The sequence below is a fragment of the Haliaeetus leucocephalus genome, unplaced genomic scaffold (genome assembly GCF_000737465.1).
Source record: "Haliaeetus leucocephalus isolate CR32 unplaced genomic scaffold, Haliaeetus_leucocephalus-4.0 Scaffold752, whole genome shotgun sequence".
NCBI classification, from domain to species: domain Eukaryota; kingdom Metazoa; phylum Chordata; class Aves; order Accipitriformes; family Accipitridae; genus Haliaeetus; species Haliaeetus leucocephalus.
In genome coordinates this window covers 406,229-429,485 of record NW_010973188.1, presented here as the reverse complement: position 1 = coordinate 429,485, position 23,257 = coordinate 406,229, and the positions used below count along the sequence as shown (strand labels likewise).

Here is a 23,257-nt window from a genome sequence, read left to right as displayed (position 1 = left end):
TATTTGGGATGTATAATGTTATTTTCTTTTTTTTTTTTATAGTCCAAAGTGTTCCTTTTTTTTTTTTTTTCCCCTAAACAAGAAACTAATTCTCTAGGTCAAAGAAATATTTAGAGGTCAGCTTTTTACAGCCGAGGAAGTAGATGGTAAGATCCAAAGCAAGCAATTCAGGTTTTGGAAGCATTTTATGTACTACATTCTGAACCACTTATATAGTCTAGCTGTACTTTTTATGCTGTGCTTTTTAAATAAACAAAATGAGAGCAGCAGAATGCATGTATGTTTAACATTTATGAGGATAAAATAATTTAAAAAAATGGCATAGTAATGTAAATGCTTACCATTTAACACAGAATTCTGAAGTAAGAATTCCAAACAGCTGTAGCTTTATTCACAGGACTGATAAGTTGTTTTGTATTATAATTTAGTATTCACAAGAAAAGTCAAGAGCATTTGTTTTTTATTTTGTTTTAAACTTAGTGAATGACAATGTGACATTGTAGTGGTTATGAGGAAAGCTTATTTGACAGATGGTTTTTTCCTTCCATTAAATGAATAATAATAATAAAAATAATCCCTGAAAACACTTCGTTGATTTAAGTGAGTAAAAACAATGAAGAATGAACTACTGCTTATTCACATACTAATTTCAGACATCTAGCAATTTTAACTGCATAGACTAGCCCACAGATTTCACTTGGAATGCCCTGAAAGTAAACAAGTGGAATGAAGCTCATTCATGTAAGAAATGTTTGGCATTTCTTGACTTAGTAAGTCAGGAAACATACAAAATATCATTTTAACATAATAGTAATACTTATTTCCAGGGCAATCACTAACACTTATTTCCTGTAACATACATAGAGACCAAAAACCTATGCATTACCAAAACCTCTTTATTAGACTAAAAAAATATTATTGGATCTACACATGTACCACTGGACCCAATTTCATTTTGGCAACCATCTTCTACTGAAAAGTGCTTAAGATAAAGACTTGTGCAGAGACAACAAAATAAATATGTACTTAGTGCATGGAGTTTTTCATTGACATGTTTTGTACTTTGATTATCTGTGTTCAGAATCAAAGAATAAATAAGAATATTGGCACAAAATGCTTTCAGCAGATTAATTTTGCTCTGATCTCCCTTGAAATATGTATGATGAATCAGAATAAGAATTAAAACACATCCATTTTTGATGAGACTATATTTAGTACCACTTCTCCTTACTAGTTAATTACCTTATTTGTAATAAAATTAATTACAGTAAGCCTTGACATTTTAAGAATTTTGAAAAGAACTGTGTAAACTTGGAATATTTTATATATATATATATACACACACACATACATATACATGTCAAGATACAGTTTAAGTTTAAACAGAAGATATCCTAACTAAGCAGAAATGTCTAAATACTATTTGAAATCCATAATGACCCTAATTATAATTTCCTCTCTGGCATATTAAAAATCATCAATTAAAAAAATATTAAAAAAAATTGTTCAGTCTTGAATCCCCTACAGTACCACTCCCCTAAGAACCATTCTTGGGTGCCAACTCCAAATAAAGTGCAACACAATATGTTGCATTATCACCTATACCATGTTTCTTTTTCTCTTCTCTCTGTCACAACAATCTGATCCATATGCCTCCTGATAAGTAATATTATTTAGGTTTCATTATAGATGCAAAATTAGATGCAAACTACAACATAGACATTTTCCAATAATAGTAAATCATGATTTTATCAGCCCTCATGCAGGTCAATACTTCTGTTTCGACTACTCACTTGTATATTTATTCTTTAATGTTAACTAACTCTCCAGATAACAAGTAGCTCCAAGCTCAGATGGCCAGCAGAATTGTCATAAAGATTTGCTGTGTTATACATTGATAGAGTCTAACTGGAGACAGAACACATAGATGCTATCTGTTGATTTTCATAAATGCTCAGGACATTTATGGACAGGAGGCTCAGACAGATGTAAACCAGCATGGTCACAAATATTATCGCCATATGAAAATGAGCTCAAAACACTGAAGTAGTGGCTTTTTTTACTATCATTTCATTATACTTTAATTTGGGTGTTTAGTCCACATCAGTTGTTTACCAGTGAACACCCTGCTTGCAAAAACACATAAAAAAGCGAAACTCATAAAACCTGACATTTTATATTTTCCCCCACTTGAGCTGTTTAAAAAAAGATTGACTTATCTTTCAACATTCCATTCAACTACAGCATATAGCATTAATAAACCAGTCTGACTCATGTATATGACAGTTATTCTCTAGCAGTACCTGCTACTCTCTGCTTGAAACTATGCTACCCATAAAAAACTCTGTATATCCAATTCTTTTTTCCACTTTAAGTCTATATTAAAAATAATGACCATTGAACAAGGCCATTATATGGCATTTATGACTGACGAGTTTAATTGTTTGAAGTCCTTATTTATTATTGATAGTCAGGAAAAGTATGGTATCTATCTCAGTCAGCAGTACTTAAGTTTTGTTCTATATTTTAATTGCAGAGCATTTGCTCCTAGAAAGAACTCCTGAAATAATGAACACATGTGCTACATGAGCCTGAGTAAACATAAATAAATGATAAATTTAAGAAACTTAAAATTTTGAGTTGCCCTAATATAGCTGAGGTCCTTGAAAGTTATTTCATCTTCTAAGTCTTATTACAGGTAGCAACTCATTAAAGTCTCCTCTCTGCTTCTTTCTGGAGGAATGGATGCAAAATTCCTTGCTATGATGTCAGAAGAAACCTTTTCTGATGATGTAATGCACTACAGGATAAAAAGGAAAAACATACAACTGATACACTTTTTAGTCACACATTTCGAAACAAGGCCCCTCAGATGTACGCTATGTGCAGATGGTACGTTCCTAGTTTTCCTTTGCATATTCATATTAAAAACTGTCGTGAACTGCGAACCCATTCCCATTTATAAGACTGACATTTTCATCACAAAACGTCAGGTAGGAAATCTTGGGAAGTAAGATTCATGAGTGTGGCTTAAAAAACCCAAATGATTTCCAAAACCCCAGTTTCCCTATACAAACTAAACAGCAAACAGGACCAGAGTGGAAAATTCATATGACAGATTTTTACAAAAATGTTAGGAAAGTACATCTTTAAATGAATATATAGATTATTTAACTATATCTGAAAAAAGTCACTAAGAGCTATTCAACATCTGAAGGACTAGTTCTGTCAGGGTAAAAATAAACTAGCTAATAAGAGCATTTGATTTTGCATGTAAAAAAAAAAGAAAGAAAGATACTTGTCTGTTCTTGCTGTTTCTTTAATTTTCTTTCTATGGCTTGATTTTGTCACATCCAGTGCTACCCTGTAATGTCCTTGGTGCATTTGACTCCCATACTTTTGGGCAGAATGATAAATATTAACCCAGTAGGTCCTGAGGGGATATTTCTGCTTAGAAGATGATACTAGTAACTGCCTATGGTGAAAATTACTCAGATTAATGGTGTAAAAGAAATATATACATAATGCTATCTAGCTCCTCATCCTTGATACGGATGTCATTTAGTTTCTGAATTACAACAAAACAAAACAATCAAACCCAAGAATTAATAGTGACAACAATCTACATGAGAAAATCAAGGTTCAAGGTAGCAGCTTGTCCTCATGTCTCCAGAATCTCCTGGACATCAGGGGAAATCGCACTGGTAGTTTTCTTCTGGACCAGTTCCAAAATAAATTAAAATAAGACTAAAAATTCTCACAGCTTCAACTTAGTAACCATTAACATACTAATGAAACAAAATCTCTAGGCAGTTACTACTTTCTTTATACAGATGAGGCACAGACATTAAATAGGTCCATCTTACAGAATCAATTAACTTTTCAAAACTGGGAATTGAATTTAGTTATTGCAAACCTTTAGACCTAAGTAAATATTTCTACGTTGCACATAGAAAGTTCTTACATGCTGTACTGATCTGTTACAAAAAGCTTTAAGATGTTACAACACTTAGGTGAATTAATCATGCATTTTCAATAGCATGCCCAGTAAAAAATTTGAATATTTGGCTTTTAAGACATTGATTAATTGTGTATCAGAAATGCAAGATTTCTCTTGGCCTATGTCAAACTAACACTGCAGGAGGATACTTCTCAGCACAAAGAATATTTCTTGAATTCTACTCAGATCGTATATCCAGTTTTGAGAGATACTGTTTTTCTATTCCACACTATTATACAACACTTCTTTTTGCCTGGCATGTGACAAGCATTCCCATCCTTTACGTTTACTTTACTTCACTTCCTCAAAGCTGAGGCGGCAAAAACAGAGCCAGCAGCCTCATAGAGCTTTTCATGGAAAACCGCCATTCTAACCTGGCATCTAACTTCATTTTATTATTCACTCAGAGAAGTTTAAAACTCTGAGATGAATTTAAATATTTATGCCAACAAAGAAACTGATGAAAAGTACCATCACAAAAGAAGAAAACAAAAACAATGTAAGCCATTACCGAAGTAGCTCTTCTTGTGAAAGCTCTGACGTTCTTTGCTTGCCAGTCACCAGCGCCAGCTCATCCTTCAACTCCTGGATCTCCTTTTTCAGCTGGACAATCATCTACAAACAGCAAGGCATAAACAAATTATCACCTACAAATTAATACCTAGTTTATGATTTTTGCATTGGAAGGCTGAGTTTAGGGAAATATTACACTTGGGTTTTCTCTTTTTTTTAAACGTCTCTCTTTTAAAAACAGTCTAAATGCCTTAAATATACCAAGAACTTTTTTTCCTTTTCCATTTATAAAAACAAGAAAAGTCTTCCAAACTCAGTAAATTCTATATGTTAGAAGACAAGGCTGTACAGAAAAATTCCAAAAGATTATTTGCAAAAGAGAAAAAAAAATTGCCATAGGAATAAAAAGAGCTTTCTGATTCATAGTTTTGCCTGTTAGTAATGAAAACACATCTAAAATAGAACTGATGTCTTTGTCAGAGAAAGGACAAATACACACCAAAAGTGATTTTCTCTTACTTTCCCTTTAGAAACAGGAATTCCAAAACAATATCTTAATATTTTAATCTTAACTTTTCTTCTTTTTCATGTAATATTCCATTCTTATTAGAATTATAGCAAACTATAATTGTAGGATGCATCAGTTGCTAACAACAAATGAATAGTATAAATCAACATAATGGAATTAAATTGCATTAATGAATAGTACCGATTGAGAAAATGACTTGGAGAACTGTGTTAGATTTTAAAATTCTAATAGCTCATTATTGGAGCCTGTACTTTCAGAAGAAATATCTGTATAAAACCATATTTTACAAATCATTAGCCTCCCAAGGCCAAATTCTACAAAGCAGGGACAATATGCAAATCCCTAAGTCTAAAACATGAATGAACAAGTTCTTGGATACTTTCTGATTGATCATTTTAATGATGCATCACCTTATAAGGGCTCAAATGTATCAGGAGTCCAATCATATTTTTAGATGGATATGAGTACTCTGATACCATGTGCAAAATAAGTTTCCAAGAGAAGAATGTTTTCAAGGAAAAATGAATTAATCATTCTTGACTGCACACACTTTTTAGAGATAAGATTGTTGAAATTGATGACATCTTTTCACTGGATGTTAAAATTCCTTCAGACATTTGTATTTCTTTTAATGTTTAAATTTAACAATGACTTCCTAAACTTTGAATGAGTATTTTTACTTTAAAAATCAAAATATTCTAAACATACACGGTTATTTCCTTTAACCCTAAACTCACTGGTAACACATTTGGTACTATGAAGTATGAAAGGCTAACTTACAATATTTTAAGTAAGAATCATTAAGGTGGCGAACTGTTAATTACAGGCGCTGCAAGAGTGCTTCAAGAATATTGCAGGTCAAACATTTTAACCTGATTTTAGGTTGCCTCACTCTGGTGCCACACTCTAATGTAGTCTGTGCCAATTACTGACTCAATAAAATAAAATTTGGGGCTGAAGTATAAAATGGCAGAAAGCTGAACTGATAGTACCATCCCTGTTCAATGCTCAAGTTTGCTAGCATGATTAACGTCGATCTGACAACAACAGAAATACTGTTTTCAGAATAAGGATAAAAGATTGATTTTCAAGTATTATTAAGACAAACAAAAATCTACAGCAGCATATTTTCATTTCTATTTTTAAATGAATGCCAGAGGAGATTAGATTAATTCAGGTCCAGTAGTTTGGTTTTCAGTTTAAAGCAAATCCTTTAATCATGAGTGAGAGAGGTTCAAAGCCGAGTCACTTGAAAAGCAGAATGGCTACAAGTTCATGTTCTTAGTAAGATACACACTCAGGAAGTCTTCATTATGAAGAGTAAAGTTAACGCAACAGTCAGACTTAACTTAGATCTATCAAGAGGTATTATGCACTCCCTTTATAAATCGTGCACTCAATTTACAGATTTGCAGTATTTATACTGCAAATAAATGGCATTTTTTCATTTTATGAAAAAAATTGTAAGTCTAGCAAATCAGGTTGCACCCTGGGAATATACTTCAGGTAGTTAAGATGGGCAAAAAATTCCACAATGAGCACAGAGCCATATAAGGTCTAGGTACCTGTGTTCCCCTGCCTTTTCCACAAGAGGGGATGGTTTTCTAACTCTCACGAGTCCACTTTTGCTTTACTTGCTAAATGACCCTGCAGAGTGAGACATACCAAACTCGTGGAGTATAGCTCCACAGGATGTAGTAAATGTTCAGGAGCCTGCATGTGTTCCACCTCAATCAAAGGCTTCTGTGGCCATGGAAGAATTTTTTTGCATGATTTGCTACTATAAAGCCTACACAGGAAAAAAAAAAAAAAAAAAGACAAACAGACAGAAATGAAGAAGTTGTTCAGTGCCTACTGGGTTTATTTTTTGTGCCTTTTTTTGTTTGTTTGTTTTATGATGCTGTTACTGTTAGAAATTGTTCGGAAACAAAGATAAATAATATAGTAATAAAAAAAGAAAAACACCAGAAAACCTGACAAGAATCTCCTATTCCCTTTGAACTTCAAGGACAAGAGAAAACAAAAGCACAATCATTAACAGTAACTGAAATATATTAATTAACATCAAATAACAATGAATGAAATAATCAACCATCTATTCCCCCAATTTTTAGACAACAAATGCTTCTTGTGTTATATAATCTAGCATTCTGCAGTCTAGCATTCAAGGGGAAAGCATTTCCTAGCCAGTTCAGAAGGTTATATGAGAAAAAAATACATAAAACTTGTAATTATAAATTAATCATGAGAAATTTAGAAATACAGTAATAATATTGCTTATTAAAAAGAATGATAATGCGATTAGTATATAAAAAAACCATACAGGACCATTGAAATTAGAATATTTAATTCAGATTTTATATTCTTTAGAGGTGAAAAACTCTGTTCAAATATATAATTATGTTGTCAAAAATTATGTTTTAAATATTGTCTGTTTATATATAAACAGAATAATATAATACCTTAATCTTATTTTTCATCTGATGTCTCTGTCACAGAGACAGAGGGTATGCTGAAATGCATCCATAGTTCTTTCTTCATTATATCCATATATGCGGCTTTGGCATGCCCAGTGTAACCTCAGTCAAACGTTTCACATACCAGAAAACATCTTTGATATACAGCATGCAACCCAGCTGATCCAGTAACTATCATTATCTGCAATACTATGTCGAATTAATCAATCCTTAATAGGTGTACTTAATATTTACAAAGGAAATAAATTTTCCAGGTAATGCAGAAAATGACATCAAATAAACTAACAAAGGCCTCTTAATATAGTAGTTATAATTACAGAGCACATCTTCAGACAAATCTGGTATGTAACAAACTAGAGGCATACAAAATCTTTCAAAGGAAAGACTAACCAAATACTAAAAAGAAAAAGTCTTTTTATTAGTTATTATTATATATAAGTTATTATTATAATAAAGTGTTAAAATTTTTGTTATGCACATTAAAAGAAGAAATTTGTTTTCTTTATGTGGCAATGCTTTGTGCTTTACAAATGTGGATTATTACCTCTATCCTTCTCTGCACTTCCTAAATTCCCAATCCATTCTGCAGAGCTCCTTTGCTGCTCTTCGGGATATGAACATCAGCCTAATGCTTTAGTGTGGAAATCCTCTTTCTACATCTCATTTACTTGTCTTCCTTTTTTCCTAATGATAGCTTTACAGAGTTTGTTCTTCCTAGCTAAAACATTCCCTGGACCAGTCTCAAGGAAGGACTGTATCTGTATGTTTCTTAGCTTTTTAATACACGAACTTTCAGTACAGCAGCATGCCTTCAAGTGACTAGCAATCTTAGTATATTTTGTAAGCACTTTAGGGACATCCAGTTAACTGTGACTATGATTTAGAAACTAACACCTAAAAGAAGTAACACAAAGATGATAATGAAAGTGACCATTGCTCCTCAGATGCCTTAAGAGATAAGAAAAGTTTTAGAGGTTTTATAAAGGTCCATTTAATTATAATTATGTCCAAAAGCAAAAAGTTAAAATAGTAGTTACTTTATAGAAAAAATTGGAACTTGCATCTAAAAAACAATTTAATGGGATGATTCAGTATAAAATCTTCAACATCTGTTTGACTGATATTGATTATTCAAACCTAAAACAAGCAATCTCTTTCCCTCTGCCCCCATACAACTCTCACCAATCTGGGGTCAATTTCTTCATTAAGAACTGCTTCATTCTTAATAAGAGCAACTCGCTGTGCAAATCTGCAGGTTGCTATAGATTCCTGGAAGAGAAAAAAAAAAGAAAGAGACAAAAAAGAAAAACTTCAGTTAGCTTTGCACCAGGTAAGTAGAACAGACTGTTAATGAAGTCATCAAACTAAGTTTCTATTTTTTGTATACTTTACAGAAATAATCTATCATTTCATATCCCCAAACAACAATATTCAAGGGAAATTAGGTTAGCATATTAACGACTGACTGACAAAACTGTAAAATTATAGTACATATTTTATTGACCCAGTCAATCCCCTGATCAACTCCATTTCAAATGAGTCCCCAGCTGGCCCTAAGGATAAGAAAGCCACACTACTCAGAAGGTAAAAACTTAAGCCAGATGTAGCTCCATTCACCACAGCCCTTTCATAAACACTACAGCCCTTTTGGTAGACAAAGAGAAGAAAACATCACTATGTATAATTCCAGTGCAGTGAAGGGAGATAAAAGTATTTGAAAATTTCAAAAATCCCAAGTCACCCCACCCAGTTCCCTCTCTCCCCCAGTGAACTCTCCAGTTGTCTATTATACTCAATGAAATCTCAACTCCAAAGAAGTCTACAGAAGTTCTGTGAAGGCTTTCAGTGTGATCCATAATCAACTTATAGATCTTACCAGTATGTCCTGTAGAAAATTCCTTGGAAATGCATTTTCATAACTCAAAGATTTATTCATCGGGAAAACAGTAAATTTAGAAACAATATATAGTTCATTACTAGATGCAAGCTCTTTGACTTGAGATTACTTAGAGAAAAGTACATTTTGTAAAGGATTTGTCTACATCTTACCGCAATTTCCACTGATAAAATTACCTCCAGGAAACAAAGTTAAAACTTTTTTTTGTAAGGGTAAGAATAAAAGCATACACACTTGAATTGTAAACTCTAATAAAACTCAAAAGTACAGGATCTTTAGAGAACTGAAAACTTTTTTGTTGAAAATAGATAGAAATAACATACATCTATGTTTCTTTGGTCTATAGAGAGCGTTGCTATCATGGCAGTCATGCAGTTTCCTCCCAAGCTGTCTCTTAGCACTGAGGTCATCATAGAGTTTCGGTAAGGAATATGGGATCGTTTTTTCTCTGCAAGGGCAATTATTACCTGGAACAATAGTAAAAATGGAAAAGACTTTTAAATTCACATGTCTATTAATGATTGACACACAAAAAGAACAAAACCAATCTGCTCAGGAACCTAAACTTCTGATATAACAAAACTACACTTATGCACCCAGTTAGCTGCAAACCCACTCATTTTGTTGAAATAATTTCAACTTAAATTTCTGTGTGTTTATATGTCATTGTAGGAGCTGGACCTGATAGACCAAATAAATTTAATTTTATCATAACATAGCTTTACAGCCTTTCAGCAACACGGAAACTGAACACGATAATGTAAAAACCACAGACTTTCTTGAGACACAGGAACTTACTGAAAATCTCCTTCATATTTGTTCTATCATAATAATAAAGTATGGATAGTATTCAAGTAAAAACTTCCTTAATATTTGCTAAAGCATGCTTTTAAAATCACAGATTCTTAAAGCACGTGGTTCTTAGAGGAGTCAATACATTTATTTCTGAGAAATGTCTTGAAAAGTAAAACACAGATAAAAGGGTGCATGATTACAATGTACTGCTGGAAATAAATAATTCAGTTTAGAATATATATGCCTTGGCCAAAAAGGAAATTGTACACCTACTATTCTCAGTTTCCCTTCTCAGGCGTTTACATTATGGGACCTAATTATTATTAAATAAAAAGCTAGATTACCTCATGATCTGTTGTGATATAAAAGATTTGAACTGTTACCTGGCCAAGCACTGTACTGAAAAAGTGTAGCTATATGAGTTGTGCAAGCTGTCCTAAATATTTAGGAGTTGTTTTTTCCTTTAATAAATGTTACACACCAGCATATATTTTGTTTACCTTGCACTTAAGAAAATTTTTATTTTAGAAAATTTAGTAGCAACTTTTTTGTTGGCACTAGTTACTCTTAACTCTTCAGACAGTTAAAATTTATTACTATAAATCTTACACTGGCAACCCTGAGAGGGATGAATACATAATATGAAAATTACCATCTTGTAAAGGAATCTGGAAACCCATTCCTGGATCAAGGTTTTCAAATCTCATCTATTACAACTTGCTAGATGGAAATATGCTGTAACTCTGTTAGTTTATAATATTGCATAGAAACCTCATAGTAGTCTAGCTTACACATTAATAAGCACATTCCCAGCCTCTGCCACACAGAGAGTACAATCTCAATAGACAAAATGGGAAAAGAGCCAGAAGGAAGATATGTTATTTCCATTAAAAATGGGAACTGTGTTACAGAGAAGTTCATTTTTTCTGAAGTTCATGTGGGAAGTCTGTAGGCCAGGTAGAATTTGAACCTCCACACACCGGCACTGAAAAACTATGTGACCAGCTGCCATGATGCAGAAGCCACTGTACTGTCATGTGACAGTCACATAACACAGAAGATGATGGGTTTGAGCATGTTTAGTAAAACCTCACCTAAATCACAAAATCTATCTTTACAATCCAATCAAGGAATCTGGAATAGAAAGAGGAGAAATCTGAGGGAGAGGGAAATTATGTTCCTTCACAAAGTGACAGAGACCACCTGTACAGGATCTGAGCCTGGATCTTCTAACAGCCAACCATTTTTACATGGTCAAAAATAAGGTGTTGTTATGCTTTTGATATAAAAAAACGTTTGGGGTTTGGGGGTTTGTTTTTGTTTTTTTAAATACTGTTTGGTCTAAGCTTAAAAGACCTTAATAATATTACTGAACCAGGACTGTAATATGCTGATTCGAATCAGCATAATTTAAGTTATAAAGTTTCATTTTGAGTGGGTCAAACAAACCACTTTAAGACCTAATTAATTTTTTAAGCATTGAAGCTGTCAGAAATATTGTCACTTTTTGTAAAATAGCATCCTATATGAAACATAATAGCATAGAGCAGGTACAATCACTCACAAATAACTTCACTGAAACATTTGGAAATATTGTTAAGTATAAAGGAAGGCATGAGGCTCACAAGTGGTTATGATATGATCTGAAGTGTGCCCAAGAGTCCCTGTTCCTGTCTACATCCTTTGTGCAAGCAGTAACTTCACACAGGGAACAGATTTGCACCAGTACCTCATGCCAACAGGCAGCCAGGACATGTTCTCAGAGCATCCTCAGGACATGAGGATTTGGAGGTGCATCAGAGCTATCAGCTACATCTGCATCTTGCAGTTTAGTGTACCACATGCTCTGAAGCCATATGCCTGCTCCAGAGGTCTCCTTTTTTTTCTCCTGTTCATTTGCAATCACAAGACCTCTGACATTGCCTTTGATCCATATTGAGAATCCTTCCGGATTCCTGCCCACACCACCCCACTCTTCAGATTTCTGTCAATTAAGTCTCCCATCCCACCTCCCACTTGTAGTAGAGTTTATCAGCTTAAGCTCTGGTCCTTACAGCAAAAAATCCAAACTCTATTGCTGGTGTCTTGCAGCTAATTACAAGCATTCTTACTTTTTGGACAACATATGCTTTTCTCCAGTACATACTACAGGTCTTGCTGGAAATAATTCATCCAAAAAAATCACAATTTGCTAATTAGAAACAAATGCATGTATTTCACTTTAAATTATTAAAAAGTTCCTGGGTTTTCTGTTACTCTAATGTCTGTATATGTTAATTAGGAAACAACAAAAACAGAAAATTACCTTTTCTATAGGATGTGAGTAAATCTAGCCTTTAATGGCTGGCAGTGATTTCAAATTTTATTAGCAAAAAATTTGGTAGGTGTGGGTAGCAATCATTCACTAACCAATATAATCTTTCTGCATTCCCAAAATGGATCATGTGTTAAATGACAGTTAACAGGCATATTCATCAAAGCAGTGGGAACATTGTGTTCTATAATTTTGGGGATATACATACAGTTCTAATTTCACTATAGTGTCAATTCATATGTCTGTATCACTTAATTTGTAACTCAAAATTTGGCCCAAGATACCCTATGTTGTGTATCAGAGGGGAATATCTACACACACACAAAAAAATGCCGTTGCAATTCCAGAACATGCTACTACATCTTATGGACAACAAAAACTAGCATCTAATTGCTGTGGACACTAAAATTGAATTGTCCCTACTGCCATTGTAGATCACCTGCATGACACTATCTCATCTTCATTTGTCTCTAGACATATAGGCCACTTGGAGAAAAAGTGCAGTTGATTTATTTGAAGATTTTTTTTAACGCATAGTGGATCTTTAACAAGCAGATCAAGTGTGATAACACAGAACTGTGTTCTCATTGTCATCTTGACACAAATCATTTTACATGACTACTTTATTATGCAAGGTGTTTAGAAATGGCATAACACAACACTAAACCACCCATAGATAACGAAATAGTCGAGCATGTAAATAAGCTGACTTTGAGGAATCCTTGTACTTCAATATTAGTCCCTGCAAGGTCAAGGTTGAATGGCCCAATTCCCACCGAACAGAAAGATATTTTTTACTGTTTTCAGTGGTCTTTTATTCAGTATTAGAAAACATTTCTATTAACGAACGATACACAATCCCAGACAGAACCCAAAGTGCTTATCTCCAACTGTATTTATTCTAAAATAGGAGTTAAAAGTTGCATGACAAAACTTCAATATTTTATGCTTCTACACCACTTCAACCTTGAGTATCTCAAAACACACTACACACATTAAATTCAAGCATGCAGTGTTGCATTATAAATACATAAAAATCATACAGTAAATAAGAAGGATCCTAAGTAGAATTTGTATGATTCTGAAGATGTTCATTTTAGAATCACTTAGCCTTATCACTTCCCATGAGTACAACTGAAATACAGACATTTTTCTTCAAGGTAAAATTTAAACAAATGGTGGGTATGAAAAAAATTCAGTGTAATAGTAAATGACTGACTGCCACCTGCTGTGCCTTGAGCTTCTTCTTTTGACAGATTAAATATCTGTGATCACAGATTAAATGAAATCTAAGAGATTTGTTCTTATTAACAGAAAAACACACAACACAAAAATGAAAAATATTCTTCCCAGTAACTGGAACAATCAGTTATATTTCCTAATCATAATTTTAAAGAATTTTCACATACAGACACCCACAAAATTTTCTGTTTTAATGGATTTCTTTAACTGCATATTTTACTAAATAATGCATATATTGCAGTAGAAATTAAAAGGGACAAATCTGATTTTTAGAGTTAAGCATTTTTTCTTCTCCTCCCTCTCAATCCCCCATATTTCTCCCACTGAATGACAGCCTCACAGACCTGCTATTGTTGTATATAAAAATTTTTAAAGAAGCCTTAGGAAAAAATATACTGTATTCTCCAGCAGAATTTAAAAAAACATAACAAATTTCTGGCAACAGGAACAGTGTTTGCTGTACTATGAAAACAACATTATATATTCAATCTTAGAAAGAACTTCATTTCTCTTACAGGTGTGAGGTCTGAAATCCACACTTGAAAATATTCAACAATTGCAACTTAACGGCACAGCATCCACAAAAGAGATTTCATTGATTGCCAAGTGTTTCTTACCCTTGCTTGGTGTTCTATGGCATTAGAATACAAAATATCACAGGAGATCAGGAGACATAAGTGTAACATGCACTAAGCTTTTATAAATAAGCATAAATGTCTTTTAGCAATGCCACAAATACTAAGCCAAAAAGAAATACCTGAAAGGAAGGAATGCTATGGAATATAGACAATGCCTATAAACCTGGTGGAAAGAAAAGAAGAGATTCTACAAAAGAAGATATTAGTGAGTGAGAACAATCTCCACCATCACACTTACCACATTCACAAAAATTACAAGGATCCTAAGATGCAACATCTTATTTGTCTAGTCATGAAGGGAAAATGATTATATCAGATCAATGGAGAAAAAAATAATAAAAAACCCCAATAATAATTATTATTATTGTTGTTAATAGTAACAATCATCATCATTTGTTAACCAAACCTTTCTACTGGAATGCTTCATCTTCAAAGTCTCCAGTCACCACTGCTATCTAAACTCATTCTTTGTTTCTTTTAAAAAAAAAATTAGTAAGATCAGTCAGGATTAATCTACTTTCTCAATATTTGCTTTTTCCAAAGAGGAAAAATAAAAAGCAACATTGAAAGAAGGATAGGGATTTTAGTATACCTTAAATCAACAGGCTAAACCTTTTTCAGTAACAACAGCTGAATGATAAAGGTTTGTGGGGATTATTATTATTATTAATTATTATTATTGCAGTTGCATCTGCGAGTCTTATTGGTATAAAACCAATTATGGTAGTTACTCCATAAATACATTAACAAAGGTAACTCCTGTCTCAAAGAGATTGAAGAGTCACATTGGTAGAGCAATAAAACTATATGTGAGAGAAAAGCCTAATATTTTACCATATTACAATGCCTGAACCAAATAAAAACCCATCACTTTTAGGTTCAATTATTCTTGAGTGACACATCCTGATCCCAGCTGTGGAAGGGGCAGAAGATGACAAAAAACATTTCTAGCAGAAATACAGCTGCAGTTCTGTAAATATCTGTAGTATTCCAAAAAAACAAAGAAAACTATTTTTTAAATACAACCCTGTATGCCTACTATAACCTTACTGTTTAACTGTTAAGCTTCTCCTAAATTAAAATACATTATTTCAAAAGAAGAGCTATCAACTCAAACATTTTAAAAAACTGCAATAAATATCCGAAGACTAACTGAATATTGGAATCAAGATTTCCAAAACATTGCACATTGCTAAACAGGCATGTAGCAAAGGGAGAAATGTTTCTCTCTATTCCAATTTTACCTGTTCCAAATAATGTAATGACAGATTGATATATTTGGCTTCTGTCAATAAGTGACCTCCAACTCCAGTCTTTGCAACACGCTCTGATCCAGCAAGGTCTACTAGGTGTAACTTGGAGTGTTGGATAGTTGCAGATCCAGGTTCCTTGCTGGAGATGTGAATAGTGAAAATGCAGTGAGATCGGGTTGAGGCTTGATTCATTGGTGTCTAGAATGAAAAGACAGGAAGAGTCCTCAATGTTAATTTAAAAAATAAATTTTGCTTTTTATAGCTCAATAATTTAGGAATTAAAATCACCTATCAAGTTTTTTAGCTGTTGCACCTGTAATAAATATGCAAGAAGAACCCAAAAGCATTTACCTGGCACTCACATTCTGGCCCAATACTTCGATAACTTCGATCTGGACAAATTGTGGTGCAAACAACCAAGCAACTATCTTTGTTCCAAGGTACTCTAACAGTGAGTACATCAGCAAAGCAGCTGGCCTTACTATGCTAAGGAATACTGAGAAATACTAGAAAAGGCCAACTTGACCAGATGGAAAGTTACTAATTCCTGATCTCCAGGAAGTTATCAGTTTCCTCATCGGTAAGCCCATTTTTAATCTTTTTTTGCTAGATAGCTACCAGTGTAACTAAGACTAGGGCTTTCTATATGGTTTTAGACTTTCACATTTTCATTACTTTTATGAAAAAAATTTAACTTGGCAAAATCAGTATCAGAATTTTATGTGGCATGACAGAGTTTTCATAAAAGGTTTGGCTTTAAATATATTTATTTGGAATAGCTACTGCCATACTTCCTTAACAAGACACATGGAAATTCTTGGTCAATTTTTAGAGATGCTCAGCTTTAGTATGGCTTTAGTGGTGTTCCCAAGATATTTGAAATGTAGAACAGAAAATTTTAAACAGCTTTCAGATATTTAATTTTAGATTTGAAATGTCCACATACCATCACACATGTACCTTTCTTTTCTTAAACATATAAAAAAAATCTTTAAGCATACAAAGCCTCTTTCATTTAGTTATATCAAGCTGTTGTTGGAAACTTAAAACTAAAGGAATTCCTTATTACCCTAATTTTATAAACAGCTAAAGCTTTAGAATATATATGGAGATTATAGTATACCATACAAATAGTATTTTTATTTATAAACTATAACAAGTATGACTACATTGTTATCAGGGCATAAATACTTGACTTGCAGAAAAATAGGGCAATGGAATAAATTAATAAGTAAATATTATTGAGTTAGCAGCTAAATCTATACTTATTTATAGCCATTTAAAAAGAAGATAAAAAAATCCTGGTTACATTGTGTACATTAATCTCTTGTCTATACTTTATTCCTCTCTTATTCTAGAGTAATTATTTATCTAGGCATACACTGTCATTCAGACTAGATATACCAACACATTGGTTTTTTTCCATAGTCTGCTTTGGTATGAAACATTCCAGACATTAAAATAGCCTGTTCATTGCATGTGTTGAAACTGTTGTCTTGTTAATCCAGAAAGGACAGCTCTTAACAGAAAGACTGCAAGCTGAATATTCCTTTACCAGGAATAATTGGAACAGCTATACCTCTTGGTTGAATTGTCTCCCCTTCAATTTCCCAATATTTTTTTTCCAGCCTTAATAGTGCCAGCACAACTGAATTGTTTTTGGGAACTGATCCAGCTCAAAGAAGAAAAAGTAAAAAAAAAAAAAGTCTGCAAACCATAGATATTTAACCTGGATCAGTTTCCTGATTCAGTCACAGCGCAGCTGTAAAAAGCAGTTCTGCTAGAATAATTGAAAATGGCAGCATACAGCATGCGAACAACTAGGTGGTGTGAAGGAATAGCGTATGCTTGTAGTTGTTGGTGAAAATTCTGTAATGAAATTACAGCCTTAGCACTATTTTATTTTGGGCTGCTTCACCTAATAAAGCCAAGCTCAGAGGGAGAGGGAGTTTTGATCATTAGTTTATACAGATGAGGAATTTTGGAATAATATAGGCAAGCTACTGGCTCTGCTTAACTGCCTGGTTTCTAAGGATCATTTCACAATCCTGTCAAATGAGCATCAGAGCATCAGAGTGCAGTCACATGCTATGCTATCTTCAGAGGTGAAGCTGAACAAATGAAGGGGCAGTGAGCTGTAACACAGGAATGAAAATAAACAGGCTCAGGGGAAGCTGTCAATCAAGAAAATATTCCCAAACATACTTAAAATGCAGTTATACTAAGAAAAAGTCATATGCTGTTAAAATGTATTTTATTCAGCAATTCTCATTCCATGAATAATCAGAGCCAGCCTCACTTATTTTACTAGGAGAGCTATAATTTTACTACTTGCAGCTCTGTGAAGCAGGACTGCATATTTTGTTCTTCCAGCTCAAAATCCACAACAGAATTAATATTTAAGGACGTTCTCCTCAACAGAATTGATATTTGAGGACATTTTGTACTACAGTCATGGCATCGGTCACACTATACTGCAGACAAGTCTAAGCCAGATCGAATATCAATACAGGTCTAGATAGGAAGCACAAATAAAGGTTGCTATGAAAGAAGCAGAAGAAATCATCATACTTCAGAATAAGCATTCTTAAGCAAACTTAAGTTTCACTATGCAGCAAAACCTCATGTATTTCAAAATGTGCTTTTAGTCACACCTGTTTAACCCCAACAGAGGCAAAAAAATTTAAACATAAAAGTAATTGCAGGACTCTGAGTTCCAAAAGCTCAGGGCAATATTTGGCCTATTAGGTCTTTATTGCCTATAGCAATATGCTAGCCACAACTTGTTTTTGCATGTTCCAAACAGATTCTGCTGGACTGGTCATCAGAAATTCCATTTCTTTTCTCTCCACAACTTCTTTTTTCATGTAATTGCTATTTTTATAAAGTCCTTCAGAGTAGAACCAAGCTTTAATCAATACACCAATACTCCTTTTTACAATATGATTCTATCTCCACTTTGCAGTTCCCATATACAGAAAGCTCTATTAGAACTCTTACAGGAAGAATAAAGTAATAAAAATCAAAACTATTAAATAGGATGTGATTATGACCTGTTAATTGCAGTCATAATCCCCCATGCTTTGCTACTTTTACCACACAAGTAGATGCAAAGCACACAGCAACAGAAATGACAACTTGTCAGCATCTTCCATCCAAAAATAAGCCTTTTTTGTTGTTGTTTGTTTTTTTGCTATCTTACATATGCAACTTTGGAGTATCATCATTCAGCTGTTCAGAAAGTTTGAAAACTGAAAACAAACAAAATTTTCTGGACAGTGTCTCAGAGCCTACTAAAAGGTTCCTTTAGTGGCTTGCAGAGTTCATTCTGGCTTTGTTAGCAGTATTCAAACCATATGTATATGAAATCATCCTCATGCTAATTTGATGTGATGAAGGAAAAAAAAAAAGAAAGAGGGGAGTGGCCTGGCTCTCAACAGATGGTTGCTATTGTGAAAGTTATATATAGAACAACTGATGAGCTACAGTAACTTATAAAGAAATAGTTTTTTCCAGGAATTCTGTGACATCATAAACCACATAAGCAGACTTCAGATGCTTTGTGATATCACACGAACACTACAAAGGAATTAATGTCAGGTCATCTGTTGCTGCCCATTTGTGGCATGGTAAAAGAGGAATTCAATAACATTTCTTTCAAGATCATGATTTGGTAAAGCATCAGTGGTTTTTTTGATCTTGGAAAATATGTACAAGAGATATTTCAAGCCATACAACCCTGTCTCCTTTTTCTCCAGGACCAGAATATACCTGTGCTGAAATTAAATAAATTGTATAGAAGCTTTGTGACTTAAACCATTACATCTATTCACACAACGTTTGCAAGAAGTTGTTTTCTACTTAAATGAGAACCTGCAGCACAGACATATTGCAAGAAGCATCCAAGTCAGATGTTTCTGTCAAGGAATACAAGGTCATGAAAGGTCCAAAAACTTGCTGGAGCCTAAGTTATCCATCTTAATCTAATTGTTATCTATCTTAAAACAAAAAAACACTGCAGGAGTTCCTCCTTATACAAGAATTTATGTATTTCCCAAATCCTTTATTTGTTGCAGCTGCTATTATAAATGTTGTTTTCACTAAGAATAATACCCAGAATTAGGATGCTACTGGTCTAAATAAAGTTCTTAATAATTGAGGACCTAAGAAGGAGAAAGTTTCTTAAATAGGAGAAAAACATACGAAAAGCTGTTTGAAAATTACCATTAGACTAACAGAAGCTGCTACTATCTGGAAGAATAATGTGTTCTGCTGCCAAATACACTCAGACAGAGAAAATACAGAAAAGAGTTCAGGACAGCTGGGACAAAAAGATTTAACAGGTGATAAATGCAGTCATTCAGTCCATATTGCAAACCATCTCCACTTGGCAGTTTATACAGTTCCAGTGGAATCTTTTCTTCTTTGATTTAAAATATTTAGATATCAGAACATGATTTCCCTGTATAAGTGAATTAGTGACTAGCCAAGGCATAAATGAAGAAAGGCTGATTCTGAATGCTCCCATTTTTTTGAGAAGAATGTCGCAGTGAAAAGCTCCAAAATTTTGTTTTAAGGAGGGTTTCTTCCTTCTCTTAAGTTTTTTTTTTTTGCTTTTGAACTTTTTGATGAAGGGCAAGAGAAAAGAGAAAAGCACTGACAGCATTTAAGGCTGGTATCAAATTGATTTTCTCCAAACTCAAGCTACAATCAGATGGATACCTGTAGGAAGAAGTCCTGATAGCTTCAGTCATTTCACAGTTCAGATGGTAAGAAAAGAGCCATTGTGTCCTACAAGAATGATAATAAAGCAGTATAATAGTTTGTTTCTCTGGTTGGAAACTCAGAATATTCTGGTGCTTTCGCATTGTTGATTTATAGCACAGAACATCATGAGTCTCTGAAAGGTGGAAGGAGCAGAGATTCTTTGTTGAAAAACAGTGGCTATATCTGCCTAATTAAAATAAACACCACCAGTTCCAAGAGAACCATGCTATATGGAAGGGTATGTAAGTTGAAGAATAGGAGGTTTCTGCCTCTGTATCTGGTAGATGAGTGAGACCTTAATACATCTTTAGTTTCCTTTCTGATTAATATGGTACAAGTGAAGGGGCTCTTCAGGTGTACTTAGGAAGACTCGACACAGCTGAAATTGCAAATTTGTTGCTATGAAAATATAAGGATCAGAATAGATGCAATCGGACACTTCCCTGATTTCTAAAAGCAATACTTTACCTTTCCATATTTACTACAAATACAGTTTCACAGTTAGACCATGGTAACTGAGGTTAACTTTTCAAGTCATTAATATTCCCTGGTGAGGATATTATTAAACTTCATGTTATACAGTGCCTTTTATCCACATAAATCTCAAAGCACTTTAATGACCATTCAAAGTAGCACACATGACCAGTGATTCTTTTACCAGACACAGAAAAGACAGCACCTGTGCTGAAATGATGATGCCATTTGGTGCTAATGATACTATAGAACAGATTTGTCAGAGTGGAAATAAATCAACAATTGACACCAATGAGGATCCTATGAAAGCACAAAGTTGTAATTCATTCTGGAATGCAGCTCTAAAATGGATAACATGCCTTCTTGGCAAAAGTGTAATTTAATCTCATATGTTCACATATTCAAATCCTATTTTTCAATTTTCATCTGAGAAAAACCGCAGTCACTAGCAGTGGCTTTCTAAATATATTAAAGAGAATACTAATGGACAATAAAAATAAATACAAAGGGAATGAGTCCAATTCAGAGGTCACAAGTCAGTCCCCACAACTATCTTTACATGTTTAAAGTTTCATCTTTCTTGAAATAAACATATGTAAACATTGCCAAAAGCTTACTGCTTGCCCCATGTGTACTTCAAACGTTTTAAATGATGGAACAAATACCATGTAGTATGCACTGTCTTCCAGATTTAAACAATGGAGCATTATAGGTATAAAACCATGCACTAAAACATTTCCTTCCTCATTAAAATGAAGTAATTTTTCATTAGAGGAAAAACAAATGCTAACTGTACATGCATCTACAGTGTTCAGACATATCAATCTCACATAAAGATTTTACAGTTTTGAAATTGATGCATGCCCTTGGGAGGCTACTGGGTCTACCTTACCCTGCTATTTTAAGAGAAACACTAAAAAAAAAGTACTAAGAATTTTCTAAATCACAGATGTTCAGGCATATTATTTCAAAGGACAGCGATCACAAGAGATTCCCATCACAAGAATTTAGAAAAGACCACTTCAACTGAAGACATATTAATAGTATATCTACCAAAATAAAATGGTTTGTGAACACTATCTAAATGGCCAAACACTTATTTCTATAGATGAGCTTTTTTAGATGCTGCTGCTACCACCTGTGTCATATGTGCAAATTATATTTTGGAATCGTTTCTCTGCATGTATTTGAGATACCTAAATCATAAAGTTGGCTTAAAAAATTAAACTTAAAAAATAAATTAAGATTTTTTTTTTTTTTTTACAACCTGTTGCTGGGATTCCTATACATTCAAATGTAACAAGAAACTGTGTTTTATGGGAAAAAAACAACCAAACAAAAATATAGCCCTTACAGTTGGAAAAGCTGCTAACAAAAGAAACAGTTTTTTGGATTTGTTCTCTGCCTTTTTCTCCCTGGCAAAATGTAAGAGACAAAAACTTCCCATTTGGATTTTTACATTATGAAGTGTTTGTGCACAGATGTCTCCTATCTTACCATTTCCACAACTTGTAGTACATGTCATAACTAGAGCAAAGGACTGGTCCTATACTAATCTATAAACCAATCCTGCACAAATTAGATTAGCTTCCTCTTTTCTTCTTCTTATGAGCTATGCAATTATGTGTGGGAAAGCAGTATTTGGTTATAAAAGTTCCCTTAGGTTCTGACATCTAATGCATGAATTAATGTCATCTGTAGAACACTTTTAATATTATGATCACTTTCTTTTTAGCACAGTCAGTGGTGAGGGCAAAATGCAGCCCTCAAACCACAAGTTAGCCTCCACTAGCAGACGCATTACAGAAATTACATTGTCCTTCTTATTTTCAAAATGGTCCTGTAACTCTTCAAAGAAGGGTTATCTCAGGGCTAAAGCATTAGATTGCAACTTTAGAGACCACAGATTTCATATGTGATCCATGACAGTCATCTTAGTTTTTCCATAGCCAAACTCCTCATCATTAAAAAAGATTAATCAAGAATTTGTTTTATTTTATTTTCTATTTAGGTTTATTCATCTTGTGTCTTTTTCTTTAAAGATTACTTAAACAGGGTCCTAATCTTTTTTGAAGTTAGGAAGTGTTATCATAATTCAATTAAGGTTTAAAAATATGGATCTCTGGAGAAGTTATTGTTGATGTCGTAAGTCCCCTTCCCTAGACCTCTACATTAAACCCTCATTTCTGCAAACACTATTTTCTCATTCTGATAAGTCATCATGTAAAATACCACAGTCACCTAAACCCAAAAATGTCTAATGATAATGGGTGATAACTTCTGTAACGCCCAAGAGGAAGCAGCACTCAATAAGCTCACTGAGCAGTACTGCAATGTACCTGCTGCAATTGCAAAGGA

At 33.7% G+C, this 23,257-nt stretch overlaps 1 protein-coding gene across 1 annotated transcript in view; it reads right to left on the bottom strand.

Annotated features, from left to right (window-relative positions):
* Positions 1-23,257, bottom strand: part of KIF6 (kinesin family member 6) — a 181,259-nt gene that overhangs the window by 121,412 nt on the left and 36,590 nt on the right. Inside the window, exons 7-10 of the mRNA XM_010581255.1 lie at positions 15,650-15,856; positions 9,740-9,883; positions 8,702-8,788; positions 4,512-4,615 (exon numbers count right to left, since the gene is read on the bottom strand). Coding sequence (XP_010579557.1) covers positions 4,512-4,615; positions 8,702-8,788; positions 9,740-9,883; positions 15,650-15,856 — 542 coding nt within the window. The remainder of the gene's footprint in view (positions 1-4,511; positions 4,616-8,701; positions 8,789-9,739; positions 9,884-15,649; positions 15,857-23,257) is intronic.